Source organism: Phoenix dactylifera, chromosome 1 (genome assembly GCF_009389715.1).
Source record: "Phoenix dactylifera cultivar Barhee BC4 chromosome 1, palm_55x_up_171113_PBpolish2nd_filt_p, whole genome shotgun sequence".
Lineage (NCBI taxonomy): Eukaryota > Viridiplantae > Streptophyta > Magnoliopsida > Arecales > Arecaceae > Phoenix > Phoenix dactylifera.
In genome coordinates, this window is record NC_052392.1 from 8,831,230 (window position 1) to 8,854,114 (window position 22,885).

Consider the following 22,885-nt stretch of genomic DNA (forward strand, 5'->3'; position numbering starts at 1 on the left):
ACAGGTAGCCAAAAGGATTCAAACTTATATATATATTAAAAGTTTTGCAGTACAACCTTCAAGTTTGAAACCAAAAATACAGAACTTCTATGCTATTCAAATGTACAAAAGTATATAAGCTTCTCCAAAAATAACGAAGCTCTGTAACAAAATAAAAACATATCTGATGGCGATCACTGGTAGGGATCTGAAAGAAAACGAAGCATAAACAGATGTGAGCTACACGGCTCAGTAAGTAATCCTGCATAATCCTACCGGGTCAACCAGTAGGCTAAACATGTAAATCAGGATTTTGAGAAGCTGACATGCATGTTTATCTAATAATCATCATGGCATAATATGTATGCAATTTAAACAAAGCAGTAGTGCAAATCACAAAATTTTCATAATATATGCATATGAAACCGTGCCCCCGGCATGCCGTGGTCCATTCTCTCGGATGCTACTGCGAAGTCAGACTCGACCACTGGCGGGGCAGGCCCAGTTACTATTCAGCCACTGGCGGGGCAGGCCCAGTTACTATTCAGCCACTGGCGGGGCAGGCCCAGTTACTATTCAGCCACTGGCGGGGCAGGCCCAGTTACTATTCAGCCACTGGCGGCTCAGTCATTCTCAGTAGCATCTTTGAGCCCATTATAGTACCTCTGGGCTAGCTAAGACTTTATAAACTTAAATGCATGATTAAAATATCAGTAACATCATGTTGCATACTTAGCCATAGCTTCTGGGATCATGCAAGTTACTTATGCATTGTAACATATCAAGCATGAAACATATATACTTAAAAAAAAATGCTGAGGAAACATTAATAGCATGACATGATCCATAACAGGATTAGAACATGTTACTTACATTCTTCACTAATCATGCATACAATTCAAATTGTATGAAAAACACTGGTTCATCTTATAAAACGTAATACAAGATCTACGATAGTATTAAGACAGATTACTTACTTCAATTCGTTTTCCAAATTTCTCAAGTCCAGGTGACAAATCCTTAATCACCTAAAACAACATCATAGGGATTACATTATTCCCCATTTATTTATTATAAAATTTCTTAGTCCATCATATTATGAACTTACTTGCTTGGATCCCATCCAAGGATCTAGCCAAGTCCAATTTATCCAATTTAGAGCCTTTGGGGCTCAGTTTAAAACCAGATTGGGTTCACATAGGTTAATTGGGTTTTAATTAAAGGATTGGGCCTGGTTCATGATTGGGTTTACCCTTTTCTAGCCAATTGGGTCCTCTGATTTGGTCAATGTGCTTAATCCCAAGTTTAATTGGGTTCAATTTTGGGTTTAGGGTCAGTACGGCTTGTTTGGGCTGGAGTTAGGGTCAGCCCGAGGTCAATTTGACCTACTTTCTGTTAAGTCGGGGTTTGAACTGGGCTTTCTTTATAATTAATTGGGCCTACTGAGACCCACATACTTAATTGGGTTTGGACCTGGTTTAAATTGGGCTCGTCCAGACTTAGCCCAATTTGATTGGGCTCGGGTTCAGCTTCAATTGGCTAAACCAATTCCTTATTATTGGGCTTAATGGGTTTCGGATCCGAACCCGATTCCGGCCCGTTAACCCACTTTTTTCTTTTCTCTTCTCTTTTTCTTTTTTTTTTTCTTCTTCTCCTTCCCGAAGCTTCCTTTCATCCCGATCTCCCATTCCTCCTCTCCTCTCCTCTCCGGCGAAGGGAGGTCGATGGTCTCCTCCTCACGGGGAGGGGGTCGGACCGCGATCGGCGATGCCCGCAACCGAGCTCTCGGCTTCCTCGATCGAGCCCGCGGCCGAGCTTTCGGCTTCCCCGGCCGAGCCCGCGGCCGAGCTCTCGGCTTCCCCGGCCGAGCCCGCACCGGCGACGCTCGCGGCCGTACACGGGCAAGTCCCCTTTTTCCCCTTCTCCGAAGTGACGCCGGAGAAGAGGGGAAAAGCCGAGAGGGATCGTCGCCGGATCTCCTCCGGGGTCTCCACCGGCTCCGACTACGGCAAGGTAAGGCTGTGGCCCGAGGTAAGTATTTTATATATCTTTTTTTTTTTTTGTCTTTCTTCTTCTTCTGTTTCCTTCTTCCCCCTTTTTTCCTTTTTCTTGTGGGAGTCATGCCACCACCTCTCGGCCGGCGGAGAGGTGGGGCTCGGCTGGGGCTGGCGGCCTTGAGGCTGCGTTGGTCGCCGGCACGGCAGACCCGGAGGCCCTTGGCTGCCCCTCAGCCCTAGGGCAGCCGTGGCTGGGGCCTGTCACCCGTAGGCCGAGTCCGGCTGGGCTCGGCCCGGGTGGCGTTGGGCTCGGCTTGGGCCGTTCTCAGGCCGGCCCGCGGCCTGTTGGTCCGGCCCGCAGCCCGTGGGTCCGGCCCACGGCCCTCCTCCTATTTGTTCTCCCGTGCCGGTCTCCTCTTCTCTGTGCCAGTCTCCTCCCCTCTGTTTCATCAGTGAAACAGAGGGGAGAATACCCCACAGAGGGGTACCTCCACCCTGTCCTTGCCTAGAGACCTACTTACAGAGCCTTACCTTGATTTGGTTGACTGGAGTTGGGCAGTATCTCCTTCTCGGCAACTCCCTCCTTCCTCTCCTAGGGCTGCAGGGTTCCGTCCGCCTCCAGCTCCAAGGCTTGGCTCTCTGGTGCAGTAGATCCAGAGGGTTAGAGGTTTAGGGAGGGTACATTCAATTCGGGGTTAGCAAATCTTAGGGGTTTTAAATACAGAGCTTATGACTTGACCCCAAAGGAGAGGTGGCGTTCTCTCCTTCCTCACTGCTCCGGGAGCCACCAGCTGCCCCTCCTCCTCAGGCCAGCTCACAGCTCATTTGCCGAGGGGAAGGAGGTGGCGGGCTCCTGTTTTGCATGCCGGTGGGGGTTTCTCCGTTGGCCATCTGGTGGTCTTGTCTTTTCAGCCCTCAGGCGGGAGATTATGGCCATCTTGGGCCAGCTAACCCCTCCCTGGCCCAATACTATTCAACTGGGCCCTACAGTATTGGGCCCGGTCTGTATTGGGCCCGGACATTACACAAGCTATCACTCCAAAGCTATGAACACGGTTTTCAAACTAATCTTGGCGATCCCGACCTTGACCCATTGATGAATGGGTAGAGTATGAATCTAGAATCCGAATCATTGAAAATTTTAGGTCAAGACTGAATTTCAGTCGTTTAAACTTGACCCAACAAAGTTCCTCTCACAACTATCCAGGTCATTTATATTATGACATAAAATATGTTCATATTTGTCAATTTCTAATTTGTTGGCCTACAACTTTATTCTATAACTTAATGAGATAGAAAGCATAACACCTGTAAGGACATGTTTGAATACTTATACTTGATTTTAAATTAAGCATATATTTTTAATTTTTTTATCAATTATTTTTATACAGTTGATTGTCGAGTGTTCGTTGGTTGTTGTTTAGATTTTTGGAACATATAATAGATATTTCGTAAATATTTTTTCTGAAGTATGCTATTTTTAGCTCGATCAATTGTTCAAAATATATAATTGGGTGTTTGATTGCGCCTAAATATAATGTACTCAAATCCAATCTAGAGACTTGCTGGGTTTTACGAATTCTTTATTAGCAAAATGTAGACTTGATCTTATGCTTCTGTGGACTGCATATGGAACAATATTTAGACCTGAAGTTCCAATGGTTCTGGGTCTAGATCCTAAACCAACATGGTAGAACCCTAACCTATAACTATGAGCAATGTGAAAATTGGATGAGAAAACCCTAGTTTGCTAATATCGCTCACGGAAGTCTAGTTGCTGATAGTTGAGAGTCATTGCTACTATCTTTTATTTGTAACGGAATCTCGTAGAGTTGGTCATGCAATGCTAATTGCAATAGGGAAAGTTGGAATCATAAACTAGACAATCATGATGGAAAGAAGAAAAAAAAGAAAAAAAAACTTGCCCACATTATAATGAGAAGTCCTACATACTTGGATTCCCTTCTCCAGAATACAAGTTTAATCAAATTGGCATGTGCTCGAACATGGGTGGTAGATAACGAGAGTTGACCAAATGCAAGCCCTACTCGAACCACCATGAGCTGGAGAATTCATGATTTGCTACTTCCCATGGTTTGACCATGGATCAAAAATTAGTAAAGGTGATTTCTAAGTCATCTCTGCCACTTGGTCTAGTTCCTATGACTCTCTCTTCGTGTAATGCTCGAACTGGAACCCATGTATCAAATTTTGTGCAGTTCAGTTCCACGTTCGACGTGCGAGCTCTAAAATATACAAGTAATCAAATCATGGCGCTCATGCCTTGGACTCCAAATGGACTCGTGGGAGCTAGCAAGTTGCCCATTTCGCTGAGTATTGACAATTAGAAATTCATTAGTGAAAATTTTGAATAAAACCCACCTAGAAGAGTACAAATCCAGGAGGGGAAAAAACCCCACGAGAGTAGGACACGGAATTCAAACCAATCCAGATATACCGGCGAAATCCATGAGCAAATAGGAGAAGCGTCCAAAATGTTGGAATTAGCAAGCTGGAACAGCAGCATCAGCAGCCGTGCTTTTCAAATTTAATTTGGTACAGGAACAACGACTCGATGCTATTCCAACCAAACAGTATCATAGAGAGCTATAAGGAAGCAATAAAGTTCAATTAACCTGCTTATCCAGAATAACTATTTCAAAGGGTTAGAGCAGTGTTATTCATAGAATAACATACATATTTTAATGAACAAAAGTGCCATCAGCCATAACGTTTATATATATATATATATATATATATATATAGAAAGAATAGAAAAGAGATTAACCATATAAGAGGGTTAAATATCTTTCAGCTTTTTCTTTTTCTCCTTTTCTTTTTATTGTGTAACTAAGAATTGAAAATTAGATACGAGATTGCTTTAAGCATAAGATTGCACAATTCACTAAAGACAAGATACATGCAACCTGCATATTTTTCTTCATTTTCCATCAACCGCGTAGTTGTCTCTATTTTTATACAAGAATGGAGTACGAATAGCCAGTTGTTTGAAATGGCCAAGTGGAAGAATCCAAGACCAAAACCTTAGAGAGAGAGAGAGAGAGAGAGAGAGAGAGAGAGAAGCGGTCTCCTCGGGGCATTGCGGATGGGCCCCATCTCACTCATTATTTCCCCCCATTTAATCCGTTTTCCGCGCCTTTCGCTCAACGTTTGTTCTCGTGGATCTGGCAGCCAGCTCCGCAAGGCCCTCCGTCGGTTGGTTGGTGAGATGGCCCAAAACTATTTGTCCATCCGATCACGCAAGCCGCACGATCCAGACAACCAACTCAGTTCACGGCTCAGATCCCCCCATCAATCACCAAACACACCACGCCGAGAATCCACCAGGACCCCCTTGGTCTGATCGATCCCGGTCCAAACTCCCGGCTCGTCGTAGGTGGGACTCGCCCGCGCCCATTTCCAACCCCGTTCCTTGCCGCCTACCGCGTCAAAGCTACCATCCACCATCCTCATCGACTACCGACGACGGAATCAACGGCTAGGATCTCATTTCCGCATAAAACGTTTTATGCGTCCGAATGGAAGAAAGGACCACCATCCCCTTGCCATCGTTTGCGGGTGCGGTAGGTGGTGGAGTCTTCGGGGCCGCAAGTCGCGGGTCCACTGCAGTCCCTAGTCAATCCATGCCACCAACCCTCGCCGAACGCTATTTTATACTTGCATCAATTTAATAAACCCCATTCCAGATCCCCACCACCTTCCCCTCGTCCTTCCCTCCCCTCCCATCACTATATTTGCCGCCCCCCCTCTTCTCAGCGCAGTAGAGACGAGAACTGAACCAAATCTTTTCCTTCTCTCTGGACCCTTAATTGAAATGGGCCCCAATCTGCCGTCGGACGCGACCATCTTCCGGTCGAAGCTCCCCGACATCGAGATCCCTGACCACCTCCCCCTCCACGCCTACTGCTTCCAACACCTCGCCGCCCACCGCGACCGCCCCTGCCTCATCGACTCCGCCACCGGCACCACTTTGACATACGCCGACGTCGATCTCCTTTCCCGCCGCGCCGCTGCAGGCCTACACAGCCTCGGCCTCCGCCCCGGCGGAGTCCTCATGCTCCTCCTCCCCAACTGCCAAGCCTTCGCCCTCGCCTTCCTCGCCGCCTCCCGCCTCGGCGCCATCGTCACCACCGCCAACCCCTTCCACACCCCGGCCGAGGTCGCCAAGCAGGCGGCCGCCTCCGCCGCCCGCGTCGTCCTCACCGAGTGCTGCCACGTCCCCAAGGTCGCCGATCTCAATATTCCCATCATCTGCGTCGATGGACCCCTCCCCGACGGCTGCATCCCCTTCTCCGACGTTCTCTCCGCCGACGAGGCGGCGGCGCCGGAGGTGGAGATCGACCCAGACGCCGTGGTGGCTCTCCCCTACTCCTCCGGCACCACCGGGCTCCCCAAAGGAGTCATGCTCACGCACCGAGGGCTGGTGACCAGCGTGGCCCAGCAGGTGGACGGCGACAACCCCAACCTCTACTTCCATGAAGAAGACGTCATTCTCTGCGTGCTGCCGCTCTTCCACATATACTCTTTGAACTCCGTACTGCTGTGCGGGCTGAGGGTGGGGGCGGCGCTACTGATAATGAGGAAGTTCGACGTGGCGGTGCTGATGGAGCTGGTGGAGAGGTACAAGGTGACGATAGCGCCGTTCGTGCCGCCGATAGTGGTGGAGATGGTGAAGAGCCCGGCGGTGGACCGCTACGACCTGTCCTCAATTCGGACGGTGATGTCCGGGGCGGCGCCCATGGGGAAGGAGCTGCAGGACAAGCTCATGGCCAAGATACCGAATGCCAAGCTCGGGCAGGTATGTAACGGATGGGGCATTTTTCTTGGCATTGCTGTCGGTCTCCATTAAATTTACAATTGATGATCTAGTTTGCGATGGGTTAATTTTATCTTGTGTTTAATTAAACAATTTGTGATTCTAACTTTTTTGAAAAATAATTGTTGGGTGCTTGATAGATCGCGAGCTTAGGTCAAATCGTTCATTTTCCGAGAAGTGGGAGCTTAGACTTTAAATCATATCAACACTAGGGACATTAGATAGTAATTTAATTATGTCATATAAATCGTGAGATTACTGATTATGTTCCCAGCTATTTTTTGTCTAGTTAAATCACGCAGTACTTTGGTGGGTCCCACCAATCAGTGACCGGTTGCCCGGAACACGGTGGATCCTGGCTGAGCAGCCGATGCTCTATCATATCATGCTAGCGACCAATGTTAGTGGGACCAACTATAATTTGTAGTTGAGTCTAATCCACCGACAAACTAATCGAAAAATCGAATGATGAAATAACATAAGAATATATATATATATATATATATATATATATATATATATATATATATATATATATATAATTTTTTGCTATTTGTATTTTTCTATGTTGCTTTATGATTGAACTGATCCACCAACTAATTGGTGTGATGGATTTGATCCAACTAATAATTACTTCATCGGAATAATAGCAAAAAGGAATTAAAAAACTAAGAGTATACCTATATTCCAAATTTTGAAAGATTGTATCTTAGCATAATAGTAAATTACTTTCTTATAATTTGATTGTCACTATTCAATATAGGTGCGGTCTTTTTACACTGTAGTAGATTCTAAATTTGATGTCTTTTCCGGAGGGGAAGGACGGGTGGGGGTCCTCTGGTTTGTAAACTTCGATCTATCAATCTTTTAAATGCTCGAACTAGGCCAAAGATCGATATGGTATATCTTTTATAGTAAAATTTAGTTTAAAACGCTCGAATTCTGATTCATCTCTGCTAGTGTCCGTTGCTTTCATATGCCCCTGCAGTCATTCAGTTGTTTTCTGACAAATTTGTCGCGGAAAGCTACGGGAAAGAGCAGCTAATTATGCCATACATTTAATGCGAAAATGGCTGGCAACTAAACTTAGGGTATTTGGCTGAAAAATCTCACAGGGCTACGGAATGACCGAAGCTGGGCCAGTTCTCTCCATGTGTCTAGCATTTGCGAAGGAGCCGTTTGATGTCAAATCAGGATCATGTGGCACCGTTGTGAGGAACGCTGAGCTCAAGATATTAGATCCTGAGACTGGACTATCCCTGCCTCGGAACCAGCCTGGTGAGATCTGCATCAGGGGAAAGCAAATTATGAAAGGTAACTCTTGGATCCTTTGTCATCTTTTTGCTTGCTCATTGGTTAAAGGAGCTTTGTGGTTAATTATAGGAATTAAAGTAACTTGTTGACAAATGCCAAGTTAATCATATATATAACTTTGTTTTCAGAAAAGCTTTTCTTTTCTTTTCTTTTCTTTTCAATGACAACGAAAATAACCTATTAATGATACAAATAGACGCTACAAGCGATTCTTTGGTCATAGGTTTCGACAAAATATATATTTCTATCCCCCCGCCAAAAAAACACCATTATTTGATGCCATGGTCCAACTACATTAACGAGAACCTACTTTGCCAATGCTGATATGAGAAGGTTGGTGCTCTCTATCAGTCACTTTTAATGGATCGCATCAATCTATAGCCATGTGACATGCCAACGGTGCTGGTAAATGAATTGGACCTGCCTTGTTGCACTCTAATAAAAGCTACGTACAAATCACAGACATTGATTGGCCCCTCTAGCAAAAGAAAATTCTATATAATTTTTAGATTTTTTTTTCATGCATACATTTCTAAATATCAAAATTTGCATAAATATCATTTCAAAATTGATATTTGCATGTATATTCCCGTAAAATACTTCTTTTGCTCTTCTGCCATTTTTTGTCCGTGTTTTTGCATGCGTATCCGTGCCATCTAATACCGTTAAAAAATTAAGGGCTTCTAAATTAAAATGATTAAAATATTTTTAATGAGTAAATGTGCAAAAAGAAAATATTTATAAGACAATTACGGTAGAGGACAAAAAATAATTTTAAAATTTTATTTTATTTTTTATTAAAATAAATGTGGTTTTTATTAAGGGTGTTTGAAGACTCGTTATATTAAGGATATTTGTGTAAAAATAATATTTTATGAGGGTACAAAAATAAATATAATTTAAAAAAAAATATTTACATAAATTTGGTTTTTTGAGAAGTATATTTATATAAAAAATCTTAATTTTTAATAGCCATCTTGAATAGCTTTCCACATGCATATGCCATGCCATATGCAGTATACATTAGTTGGTGGTTGACCATCTCTTTTGATAGTCGCCATCGAAAGCTGTCGAGCATTGTGTGTATGCGGTGAGAATCCTAGTTGGCCACAACATAGATGTAATTAAAAAATATGTAAGACATCCACGTCACCATTCCATGTCTCAAAACGCGGAACTACCAAAAAAAAAAAAAAAAAAAAAAAATCAAACAGTGGGACCGCATTCTCCCGGCCGACACTCATCATTCAGCGCTACCGGACAACATTCTTTAGCAAAAAGAGCCACGGGATAATATTGTAAAGCAAATTAAATATCTCTGGTTACAGCTTGCTTGCTCTCCAAAAAATTCGATCCTTATTTGCTTGGAAGTTTTTCCTATGAAATTTCTCGGAAAGTACGTACGCGATCACAAGCCCTGTATTATCTGGCCCGTTTGCAGCCTTATCATTATCAAAGATTCTCTGTTTTGATCTCGCTGCAATCAGACCTTTGAGCAGCCTAGCTCGAGGTGGAACCATCTATCCTATGCTATGATGATTAATGTCAAAGAAGCTTGATGGGCTTGGCCATGGGTTTGCTTTTAAAAAAGAAGAAGAAAGGGGTCATACTAACTTTATCTTGTTGTAATTATTTAGGTTATCTGAATAATCCGGAGGCAACGGAACGGACCATAGACAAAGAAGGTTGGCTGCATACTGGGGATATTGGGTACGTGGATGATGACGAGGAGATCTTCATAGTGGACAGGCTAAAAGAGCTCATCAAATACAAAGGGTTCCAAGTGGCCCCTGCTGAGCTCGAAGCCATGCTCATCGCCCACCCCAACATAGCCGATTCTGCCGTAGTCTCGTAAGTGGTGCACCTTAATCACGGTCCGATTTTGCTCATAGCGTCTTATTTTTTCCAGCCACCAATTCGCTTATGTATCACTCCAATTTCATTTTGATGATTTCCAGAATGAAGGATGATCTCTGTGGGGAGCTCCCGGTGGCATTTGTCGTGCGATCAGGTGGCTCGGAAATCACGGAAGACGAGATCAAACGATACATCTCCAAACAGGTGAGATGCCCAACTAATTACACAATTTAAGAGCTCAGCTATAATGACCTGGCATATAATACATCCAACGTAACCTAACGGGTCCCTTATGGAAGCAAATGGGCCGGCCCACGGAATCAATTTGGAGGGAATAATAAAGAGTATACCGAAAGCGATTGGCTTTTTGAACGGAATTAGCTGTCCTTTGGCATCATTTGATTGGCGACACAAGTGGGAGGGGACAAGGAAAGGAAATAGAGTTCGACCGACTTTGGAATTCTTGATGATATATATATATATATATATTTTTAATCACAAAGGTAAAATTACCCTTCCAATTTTTGTGTACTTAAGAGTTAAGAGTAGATAGGAATTTTTTTTTTTTTTTGGAGAGATCAGGTTTTGGTATATGATGGGGGCAAGGAATAAGCCTATTTCATCTCTCTCCACAGATGAGCTTATTCCTCAAGAGAGGGATATCCCCTCATGCAATATAGGGAGAGAATTAGGCTCCGTTTGATAGAGCTGTTGGTAGTAGAGCTTTTTGAAGTAGAGCTTTTATAAAAAGTTGTTCGATAAACAAATTAAGAAATACTTTGGGTTTGACAAAATGACTATAAAGAACATTGCGTAATATTATACAATAGAGTATAATAAATTATAGTATATATTAATACATAAAAAAATAATATAGTATACTATTACTGTAATGTAATATAATATTATTATAATATAATAATATTATATTGTATATTATAGCATAATAATATAACATAATTTGATATAATATATTATAATATATCAATGTATTATGATATAATGTAATTTAATATAATATTTATAGTATAATACAATAATTAAGGTATAAAATATTATAATCATTATCATTATATATTAATATTATTATTTTTTGTAATTATTATATTTTATCATTGGTATTTTGGTCCAAAAAGAAAAAAATTGTATAACTCAAAATAATTTTCTCACTGAGCCTAAAAGTGTTTTTTTGAAAAAACTCTAAAATGGAGATTCTTCCAAAAAGCTATTTTAGCTTTCTGGCAAAGCTAAAACAGTTTTTCGAATTTTTTACCAAATACTCCTATTCTATCTCTGGCCCTCCAAAAGCTCTACCAAACGGGGCTTTAGACTATTTCATCGATAAAAAAGACCATTTGGCAGGATAAAGGAAGGAATAGAGAGTCGGCACACATTCCCCCATCCGAAAGCAGCTTGGGCGGGTCCTGTTGAATTAAGAGCCTTGACAGAATACAGATTTAGTTTAGAATTGCTTCAGTTAAGAGCGTTTTAATAAAATTCGAGTAGGATCAGACTGTGCCCTCCTTCGGACCTATTCTGGCCTACTAAAAGAATGCCAATATTGGAGGCCATATTTTATCCAGATTATTATGGATTCTTTTAGATCAAAGCTACAAGATTACCAGGCCCATGCCAGCCCATATAAGACCATATATTTCTGCATGCCAATGGGCCTGTATTCAGCTCTTACATCATTCGAATAGATCCGGCCCAATTAGTCGGCCCAAGACAATAGGAAAACAAATGAGGCCTTATTGCAACAGATGCTCCTTTTTTTTTTAGATAGATGGCAGCGAAAACTGTTCATCACTCGGTATGTAATAATCTGGACCAATCAATACATCGTCCAAATGCTAATTTTTCACTTCAAGTGTGAAGCTGCTACTGTTTTAGAGCCTTTTAACAAAAAGTTCGCCTTATCGTCTGTCTCAGGTGGTGTTCTACAAGAGGATACACAAGGTGTTCTTCGTCGAGGCCATTCCCAAGGCGGCATCTGGCAAGATATTGAGGAAGGACCTCCGAGCGAAGCTAGCAGCTGGGTGTCCCCTTCCATGATCCCTCTCCTTCTGTGCACACGTATGCTATTACTCTAGCGAGCCCCACCGTAAATGCTTATCCACCCATACATGGTATGACTTGCCTGCGTAGTGTTGTTTCGCAGCTGTTCATAGACCATTTCTTTGTGCCTGGAGTTCATAATTTGATGTAACAGTGCAATGATTTGTGAAACGGACATCATTATTTTTTTTTATTAAAGATGAGAAATAAATATGTCACAAGATTATTTATTTTTGGTGGAGGAGCCGGGGGCCAAAATACACAGCAAAACACCTTCTCTTTCATTATCTCACCACGTATAGGAGCACTTCTCCTAAATTGGATTTTGTTTGAGCGACATCGTCGTGCAGACAGTAGACATGGACCTGGGATCCATCAATGACTTGAAGGCTGACGCCTCGATACCTCTCAAACTCCAATAGCTGGTCATTTGTGCGGCATCATAGAGAAAAAGTGGTATAGACTTGTTGGACGTGGTCGGTTGAGGACCTATAGTGAATCCAACAGAGCGCAAAAGAAGAATTTAATAGCTACTTCGAGGGAGCTGGGCCTTCTTAGATTGCAATAATGCAAAGAAAAACACTTTCGTGATATAATCTCTTATAATGCTCTAATAAAGAAAACTACAATTTAGTTGGACCGTTATGGTCTTAATTTCTAATTTAAGCAAATCATAACTAATTAGGAACAATTCTCTTATTTAAGATACTGCAAATATAGATAGAATCTAATTAGCCAATTATTGGCAATCTTGCCTAACCAGTCAATTCTTGCCTCTCAATTAGATCTTCTAAAATAGTCAAGGCCAGCACATAACATCCCTTCCCCCCTAGTTTTCACCCTTGTCCTTAAGGGTGATATTTGGAAACTGCATTTGAATCTAGTCCTCGTCTTCCCATGTAGCTTCTGCAGGTGAGAGACCCTGCCATAAGATGAGAATTTGTTGCTTCTTGTTGTGGACTCTTCGATTCAATATAGCTTAAGGCCTAGGAGCGATAGTGTCGTTATCCTTCTCAGTAGATGATGGCTGATGTTGGACTGAGACTCCTCCAACTTTTTTCGTTAACAAGCTTACGTGAAACACAAGATGGATCTTCGAAACCTCGGGCAGCTTTAACTTGTAAGCAACTGGATTTATTTTTTTAATAATTTAAAAAGGGTCGTAGAACCTTGTTTTCAATTTGACATTTCTCCGTAAAGCAATAGGGGACTGCCGATAGGGATGTAGACGCAAATGGACCCAATCTCCTTCCTCAAACTCCCGCTCGTTGTGTTTTCCATCATACACCCTTTTCATGATTTCGTGAGGCAACCTCATGTTCTGCTAAATTTCCTTGAGAATCTCATTCCTTTTAGCTAAGTCCAATCCCATAGCTTCAACTCTAGCTGTTCCAGGAACACAGGAAAGAAGGGTGGGAGGTTATCTTCCATACACAACTTCAAATGGAGTCTTCTTAATGGTGGAATGCCAACTTGTGTTATAACTATACTCAACCCACTTCAACCACCTACTCCACTCTTTTGGTTGATCACATGTAAAACAATGTAGATACATCTCCAAGGTCTTATTTACTAATTCAGATTGGCCATTCGTTTAAGAATGATAAGCTGAGCTGAAATTAAAGCTAGTACCTTGCAGTCAAAATGATTCAGTCTAGAAGGAGCTTGTGAAAGTTACATCACGATCACAAACAATAGTTCTAGGCATTCCATCTAATCTAAAAATCTGAACAACAAAGACAGCAGCCACACTTACAATAGTATATGGATGGCTAAGTGCAAAGAAATGCGCAAACTTGGACAATCGATCAACTACAGTGAAAATCACCGTCTTTTCTCTTAAATTCGGCAATCCTTCAATGAAATCCATGAAGATTTTCTCCCAAATATGCTCTGGCACTGAAAGGGGCTGCAAAAGTTCTGTAGGTGACAAGTTTTCAATCTTGTGTTTTTGGCAAACATCGCACTCCTGGATAATTTTTTTGAGGTCTCTCCTCATGCCCCTCCAATAGAAACTGGCTCTCATATGTTGGAGAGTTTTCTGATACCCTTCATGAAAACTTCCGTGGAATTAATTCAAGGTCTCCTTGTTAAGTGAAGACCCTTCCTCCAAATAAATTCTTTTCTTGAAAAATTACATCAGCGGAAACCCTCCATGGTCCCAATGCTTCTCCTTCTTGAATTTTCTTCATCAATGCAGTTAGAGAAGGGCTGGAATTATTTTCTTCATTGATCACCTCTAGCCAATTTGGCAAAGGTTGTGAAATGACATTTAACTCGGCCTCCTCTACGCTTCCCTTGGTATCTCACCTGGATAGAGTATTTGCTACCACATTTTCTTCGCCCTTCTTATACTCGATTGAAAAATTGAATCCCATGAGCTTATAAAGCCAGCGTTGTTGGGCAGTAGTAGTAATCTTTTGAGTCCTTAAGTACTTCAAACTCTATTAGTTTGTCCGAACAATAAAATGTCTCCCGAGCAAATATGTACACCACTTCTGGATAGCCACTACTAGTGCTAGCATCTCCTTATTATAGGTAGAAAGGAGCAGTTGTTTCTCTTGTAGTGCTTGACTAAAAAAGGTAAGAGGCCTTTCTTGATAAAGAACAACATCATCCCTGCACCACAAGCATCAGACTCTACAAAAAATGTTTTTGAAAAGTCAGAAAGGGCTAATATCGGAGCTTGAGTCATTGCAGTCTTCAACTTCTTGAATGCTTCTTCTGATACCTTGGTCCATTCCCCATCCTTCTTGAGCATATGAGTTAGTGGTGCAGCAATTTTACCTAATTTTAAATGAACTTACGGTAATATCATGTAAATCCTAAGAATCCCCTTGAAGCCTTAAGGTAATGTAACTTAGGCCATTGGATCATAGTAGTGACTTTTTTTAGATCAACCTCCACGCTATTCTCCGAGATTACATGGTCAAGATAATGCACCTTGAATTGTCCAAAATGACATTTTTTCTTCTTCACAAACAACTGATTCCCTCTTAGTATAGAGAACATCTCTTCTAAATGCTTCAAGTGTTGCTCGTATGAACTACTGTATATGAGCAGTTTGAGCAGCCGAACCACCAAAATAAAATAAAATAAAATAAAATACCAAAACAAATTTTTGAAGAAATTTTTTGAATACCTCGTTCATCAGTGCTTCAAAGGTGGAGGGCGCGTTGGTTAAACCAAATGGCATCACTAAGAATTCATAGTGGCCATGATGAGTTTGAAACACAGTTTTGTCAACATCTTCAGGTGAAACTCTGATCTGGTGATAGACCGACCTCAAGTCGAGCTTTGTAAAAATCCGCGCTTCCTGTAGTTCATCCAAGAATTCTTCAATAACAGGAATAGAAAACTTATACTTTACTGTTATCTTATTTAGAGCTCTATAGTCGATACACATCCTTCATGTTCCATCATGCTTCTTGACGAGGATGACAAGTGATAAGTATGGACTATTGGATTTTTGGACTACCCCGACAGCTAACAGCTCCTCTACTTGCTTCTCGATCTCCATCTTCTAATAGTGAGGATACCGGTAAGGCTTTACCGATATTGCTTCTCTTGAGGCATATGACCCACATTAGCCAACAAAGTTTTGAACTTGTTTTGATAATCACAAACACTTTCTTCCTGACGGAATTGAATAAGGTCACCAAAGGGGTCAAAAAATTGAGTAGGTCCATACCTTATGTGAAGACCCTCGGTGAATTCTTCCCAAGAGATGCTCTTACCCTCTTGTCGGATCAGCTGGCACTATAGTTGGGGCCCTCCCTCCAAATGGAATGAAGCAATAGTCATGCGATCCTCCACGGGGGTGCTATGATATTGAAAGAATTGTTTTACACGGCACACCCAACTCGTAGGATCTTCCTCGCCATTGATACAGGAAAACTCGAGCTTGACAGTACGCGGAGTAAAGCCATAGTTGTTGTTGCCCGATAGCCGAGACCCTTGGGGGCCTGGGATGTCTCTTCCTAGTCCATCCGAGCCTTGCTTCTTTCTTGATTTGCCACCAATTGAAAGAGCTCGGTGATACGATCAGATAAAGACTGAAAGTTCTTCTCTATCCGCTCTATTCGTTCCTCCATGCCCAGGCTCTGATACCACTTTGGTATAGACTTGTTGGACGTAGTCGGTTGAGGACCTATGGAGGATCGAATAGAGTGCAGAAGAAGAAGATAGTAGCTACTTTGAGGGAGCTAGGCCTCCATAGATTGCAATAATGCAAGGAAAAATACTTCTGTGATATTTATTCATCATGCAGGGAGATTATATAATCTCTTATAATGCTCTAATAAAGAAAACTGCAATTCAGCTTGACCGTTATGGTCTACACTTCTAATTTAAGCAAATCATAACTAATTGGGAACTGCAATTCAGCTTGTTTCAGTTCCACTTGGTCGCCTGTCAGCCACGTTAGGTTTCAGACTGACCTCGTCATGCCAATTATTCCTGCATCCGAAAAGCTCCGGCCAAAGTAGCCGGCTGGGGACTTCCTTGAAAACCCACCGGCGTTAAGAAAACATGGTTCTGTCCGATGCCCTCAGCTACAGCAAGTTGATGCTGTTTATCTGCGAACTGGAATAGGAAGCCCGGACCTTGGCGCTGTTCCAACAGCATTTTTATCCATCTCACACAGGATAGAAGGCTCTAACGCTCTCAAGATATGATTGATCTCCGGCTCAACCCGGCACTTTCATGGCGGAGCCATGAGCATGTGAAAGCCTTCATCAACTTTTTTCAATTGTCAAAGATCATAATTTGGAAGTACATAAAATACAGGAAAAAATAGTAGTAGTAGTGAAGAAATAAACCGGCGAAGAATGAAAAGAAAGTGAGCAGCAGATGGCTATCTATCACAGGAAGAGAGCATAAACCATGTTCTTTATATAGAGCCCAACCACAACTTGCTGGCTCATAAACACTGCAATAAGTATATGTGTGGGGATGTTACTAGCCTGGTTTCAAAGGCCATTCAAACAGCTAGACTGATGAAGCAATGTTGAAATAATTTTGGAACAAGTTGAAACAATTAAAAGCAAAAGACAGGCTTCCACAGGTGCGCGTACAGTTTTGGCTCGATGCAACTCGTGCTCGTGACGTAAAGCACACATGAATTGTGCGCGCAACTCTATGATGAGTAGCCCAGAAGTTCATGTGTCCAACTAACGTCCACTAGTTTAGGAAGTAATAAATGTATCTCTACTTGCATTATTGGGCCTAAAGTCTATCGAACTAGTTAAGAAGTACATACTTGATGGTTGAACTTTTGAACAATCAGAAAAATATTTAAATAACTAAATATTATCTAACTTCTCCATAAAAGTTCAAGCATTAAGCGGTACAAGCAAATAACATCTTTTCCGGGCACCTAATACTTTATAGTGGGCGAGATGTCACTTTGATCTGAGCCTTACTGGATACTAATCGCTGCTTAATTTATCCGAAGATGTGGAATCTGATGATTAGTTGGATAATATATGAGGTTCAATAGATATCACTAATTCTTGTGCGTACCATATTAATCTTCGATTGCCACATCTAGCATGGACGGTTGATATTTATGTAAGTTGGTCCAGCCCACTTGGGGAGGCCCAAAAGCCCACCAGGGCTTTTCCGGTGGGCTTTTCCTCTTTGTGTTTTGGCAGAGCCACAGGGAGCGTGCGTGGGAGGAAAAACCAGAGAGCGGCGGCTGAGAAAAAAAATCAAACAAAAAAAGAGGAGCAGCGCACGACAGAGAAGAAAAGAAAGAAAGAAAGAAAGAAAGCGCACGAAATACGAGAAGACCGAGCACATGAGGAGAGCAGAAAATCTAAAATTTGCACGCCGTACGAAAAAAGAAACAGGTGTTTGATATATTGCTTGTGTGAATATTGCTTCTAGTTGATTTTGGTTTTAACTTAGTTGATTCCGCAATATTCCTGTTTCGGCTGCAACAAGTGGTATCGGAGCTGAGGCTGTGTGGGTGTGGAGATATTGTGGGAGTAGATGGAGAATTCTTCGGATACTATGATGAAACTTAGTGCTTCTAATTATTCTATTTGGAAGCCTATGATAGAGGATATCCTTTACTGTAAGGATTTACATGGGTCCATTGAAGGTGCTAATGCTAAGATAAAAAACATTAGTGATAGTGACCGGAAGATGCACAGAAAAACTATTGGGTATATCAGATAGTGGATTGATCTTAGTGTGTTCTTCATGTATCTCAAGAGATAGATGCCTACAATCTTTAGATGAAGTTAGAGAGTTTCTATGAGAAAAAGACAACCCAAAACAAAGCCTTTGCAATTAGGAGGCTTGTGAATTTGAAACTGAAAGAGGAAAGATCTGTTGCTGAGCATATGAGTGAGTTTTAAGACTTGGTGAATCAGTTGACCACAATGAAGATAGTGCTAGATGATGAGTTGCAGACATTATTACTGTTGAGTTTATTGCTTAACAGTTGGAAGACTTTAGTAGTGTCACTTAGTAGTTTTTAAATTGCTTGATTATTTTGCATGCTAATTGCTTGAGTTGCTTGTAGAGATTATTGTTACTTGGTGAGTGATATCCTATTTAATCATATGGAGAGGGAAAAGATGTTTGTTGCATCATTGTTTCTTGATTGTATTTTTTTCTAATACTATAGACCACTTGCTATTGATCACCACTCAATTTATCCAGATATGAAGAAGCAGGTGATTAGTGGAACAAACAATAAAAATGCTAGAGACCACTTGCTATTGATCGCTACTCAATTTATCCAGATATGTAGAAGCAAGGAATTAGTTGAACAAACAATAAAAATGCTAGAGATCACTTGCTATTGATCACCACTCAATTTATCCAAATATGTAGAAGCAGGTGATTAGTTGAACAATATATAGGGCTCAACAGATATCATGAATTCTCGCATGTTCCATACCAATCTCTAATTGCCGTATGCAACATGGAGAGTTAATGTTTCTGGATGATTCAATGGTAAATATATCTTAAAGTAAGTAGATATAGTTCTTTTGAGTTTTTATCTTTTGCTAATAAAAAATATACATATATATATATATATACATATATTTTTTTAAAAATAAAATTGTAATTATCAAATATAGTTGTGTTGTTAGGAATTCTTTTAAAATAATACAAACAAAATCTGTTTTGATCTTTTTTAGAAAAATGACAGCGAGGACATATTATACTAAAATATCCACTCCCCTGCAACTGTCGAAAGGACGGTGGTCAGACATCAGAATGAAGACATACATATGGTTGTATTCTTGCGATCTCCATCAGTGGTCAACTTGCATGGATGGTTGGGCCAAGGTGTTCCCCACGTGTTGAAATAAAAGCGGGGCCTACGTGGTGGTCCGGCCTCCAAGTTGGTTCGTCCGGGGCTCGCAGTTTGTCCAGAGCGAGGGAGAAAAGAAAGCGACCTCACGGTGGAATTGGCGGCCCGTCCAACAGCCAACGGTGCGGTCCCCCGCGGATAATTTGGGGCAAAACGAGGCACCGTGTCGGTCCCTTCTTCAAACTCGCCGCTCCCAGCTCCTTAATCCATTCCGCGGTCACAATTACCGAATATTTCTACGAATTACGGCGTTGTGTCACTTTAAAAGTTACAGAATATCATATTAAAAGTTTGTAACATACTGTGTTCTAAAGATTTATAACATGCATGAAATCATGAAATTGTAATTTTTAATATTAATATCTCAAATTCATGATGATCCTCTCCTCATAAAAATAAAAGAAATTTTGCATGAACATCTTGCTTTAGTTTTCTTTCCATTATTTTTGCATGCATAGCTCAATTATGAAATTTTCGAATACTTTTATTTTGACCTCAATAGATATAATTGAACATTATATTCTAATAATTAATTGTTGGATTGTCGCCATGAAGCTAGCGGCAAGAGGTATTTGAAAACTAGGAGTTCTCATAATTCACATAAAGCGGAAATAAGCGATACTTCTTGATGTACTTTTTTAAAAATAAACATTGGGCTGGATTTAGCTTGATCTGCAAGATAAACTCCAGAAATATCTCCGTGCTTGGCTCGAGCCTAGAAAGGAGAGCCATACCTATGACATCCTTTCAGACCCAACCCCTGGGGCATTGGCTACCATTTTAGCGTTCAAGCCACGCAGCTAGTTGGAAGATCATGTTCAGTCACGAGCAAGCCAAACAGTACGTCAGGGTTCAGATTCGTTATTTGATTGCCGTCTCTTATGGTATGCGAGACGTTGACTTCTCAACAACCTCCGCAGCAAAGAGATAATGTCAAGGAGGGAAGGATACGGATAAGATTTGGGGATCATAATGCAAATGTCCAATTTCACAACATTAATTTATTTTTTTATTACTATTGCGTTTTTGAGAATAAGATTGGATAGAGATTTATTATCTCCGATCTCACAATGCAAAACTATAGTTTTGAGCTACGCTACTATATTGCGTTCTCCTTGCTTGCTCATCCATTATTCCCCAAAATAAACATGCACCGCAACTTATAAAACATGCTCTCTTTTCTGAAAACAAAAGCCTTGGTTTTAGCTTCCTGAAGGATATAAAGGACAAGTCTTTAAGCACTTAAAAAATTCCTATATTATAATATAAAAAAACAACTTTTTACTAAGCAACAAAGTGGTTCAACTGTTCCAAGAGTTCTATTCTATGATTTTGTATGCAGGATAAATGTTCCCAGAGTTTTGTTTAGTGGATTCCTTAGTTCATGACTTTGGGTGAATGCATAAAAAAGATAGCTTTATTTTAATTCCAAGAGAGATTAATGGTGGATTCCTTAGTTCATGACTTTGCGTGAATGCATATATAGCTTTATTTTAAACGACCATTAATTACACATTCAAGGGACAGATCGATCAGAGTATGCTACCGCGAGAGATGCTACACCGTACTTCACACACACACACACACACACACACACACACACACAGATATTTTATGCCACCGTATGTGAGCGTCTAATTTTCTTCAAGCAGCTAACTTTTTGTAGAGTGAATCTAAGACTACGGATGTTGTCGTCACCAGTGGCAGCTCCTGTATATGTGATAGGACACGATCAATCGGAGTATGCTGCGAGAGATGAGGTCCCATATCTCTTAGGAGAGTCTAGTTTCTTTCAAATAGCTACAACGCACGATCTGTTTGGGCACCTACATTTGTTTACAAGGCGAATCTAAGACTACGGATCTTGCCGTCAGCAACGACCAGCTCTTATACGTGATAGGTAAGACAGACGTAGCAATAAAAACTAGCTGCATGAGCAATACCACCCCAAATGCTATCGTTTGAAACGATTACAAGACATCCACTTTGCTGGCTTAGAAAAGAGTGGCTGCAATTAATATACATAGCCAGCAGATGGAGGCAAAAGCGTTCGGCAGAGTCCTCCACCACTGCATGGTGAGGAAAAATTTAAATGTAATTAATGTGCGAATAATGTTTGAATCATCTTTAATCCTGGGTGTAGGAATATGTTTTAGGCAGGGTGGCCAAAACAGATCAGCATGATCCTGCACGGAGGAAAGTATCAGAATGGCTGAATCCTCTACGACCGTGGCTTTGGGAACATGAGTATAATTTGACTCTAGGGGGGATGTTTATTTGATGGGTCCTCAGTTTAATTCTACTTGTCATCGGCTGCAATTGGAGACAGATGATTTTAACCGAATGAAGTTCCTTCAGTGCATCAAAGCATACCAGAAGGAAAAAAAATATAGATTTTATTTACAGTATATTGTGACTACAATATGTTGCTCCGCAGTTGATGGGGGGCTTTGGTTGAACTCCCACGCCCTCCATGAATCGCACCACTCCACTAGTGTGATTCGGAAAGAGTGCAATATATTGCAATCCAACCTGTTTATATACAAAAGAGAGTATTATTTTCCTGCCAGCATAAGCTATTCTCTTGCCAGAACAAGCCATGTATTTGCCAACGAGGCTTAAGTCAACTGATCGGCACCATTTTTACTAAGCTTTTAGTGCTAATGTTTACATTACTAAGCTATTCCCTCATCCAAACTTTTTTTTCTTTTTGAGGGGAATAAGGAGGAAGTGAATCACTTCCCCCAGTTTATTAAATCGGAGAAAGTATGTACAAGATGAGGAAAGTAGTGAAAGCAAGAAGGGAAGGAAGAATATACACTGGTGCTTCCTCAACGAAAAAACTACAAGCCAGCTTTGAGTCAATGGGAAAAGACCGCTCCAAATTTTCCAGGGTCCTTTGATCACTTTTTCTGATCCATGGTGTTCGCACAGACGAAAGACATGTATTGTTTTTTTAAAGAACATAATATATGGAACATTGCCTTGGAAGGAAGATGCTTCCATTTTCAATGCCAAAACAATACCATCAGAAGTTGATCCCATGCCCTTCTAATAGATGGCTGAAATTTCCTACTTCTCTAAAAGGTCCACAGTGCATGCATATTTGCTGGCCATCCCCTGACATTAAGACAAGTTTTAAGAGCGATCGAAATGCTTTTGGCAAACGGGCATCTGAGAAGAGGTGCGACACTGATTCCACGTTACAACCACATAGTGCGCAGCCCACACTCACCGACCATTCTTTTCTTGTTAGTACCTCCTCTGTATGGAGCCTATTCTCCAAGGCGAGCCAAATAACACTACAAAAGAAATAACATTTTTGGCGCTTTTTAGAGCCTTTACCCACGCTTACAAGCGTCGGTAATTTTCGCGCCGTCATTTTCAATAGCATCGCGAAAGTATCGGACAAGTAAGGGTGGGATTTTTTTTTTTTCCGACGCTCTTTGAAAGTGTCGGCATAAACGGACTCTATGCCGACGCTTTTAAGCATTGCCCATTTTGGAGTCC

General features: G+C 41.3%; 1 protein-coding gene across 1 annotated transcript; it reads left to right on the top strand.

Annotated features, from left to right (window-relative positions):
• The first annotated feature begins 5,676 nt into the window (after window positions 1-5,676).
• On the top strand, window positions 5,677-12,272 carry LOC103718393 (4-coumarate-CoA ligase 1-like). The gene is made up of 5 exons (XM_008807190.4): window positions 5,677-6,795; window positions 7,929-8,127; window positions 9,765-9,978; window positions 10,086-10,188; window positions 11,917-12,272. The coding sequence occupies exons 1-5, from the start codon at window positions 5,812-5,814 to the stop codon at window positions 12,037-12,039; spliced, it is 1,623 nt and encodes a 540-aa protein (XP_008805412.2). The 5' UTR covers window positions 5,677-5,811; the 3' UTR covers window positions 12,040-12,272.
• The last annotated feature ends 10,613 nt before the right edge of the window (window positions 12,273-22,885 follow it).

Excerpts from the sequence above, each read along its gene's own strand:
- LOC103718393 (XM_008807190.4), top strand. The coding sequence starts at position 5,812 with ATGGGCCCCAATCTGCCGTCGGACGCGACCATCTTCCGGTCGAAGCTC. Across the intron at positions 6,796-7,928 it reads CGAATGCCAAGCTCGGGCAG|GGCTACGGAATGACCGAAGC; the intron begins GTATGTAACGGA and ends AAAATCTCACAG. Across the intron at positions 8,128-9,764 it reads GGGAAAGCAAATTATGAAAG|GTTATCTGAATAATCCGGAG; the intron begins GTAACTCTTGGA and ends GTAATTATTTAG.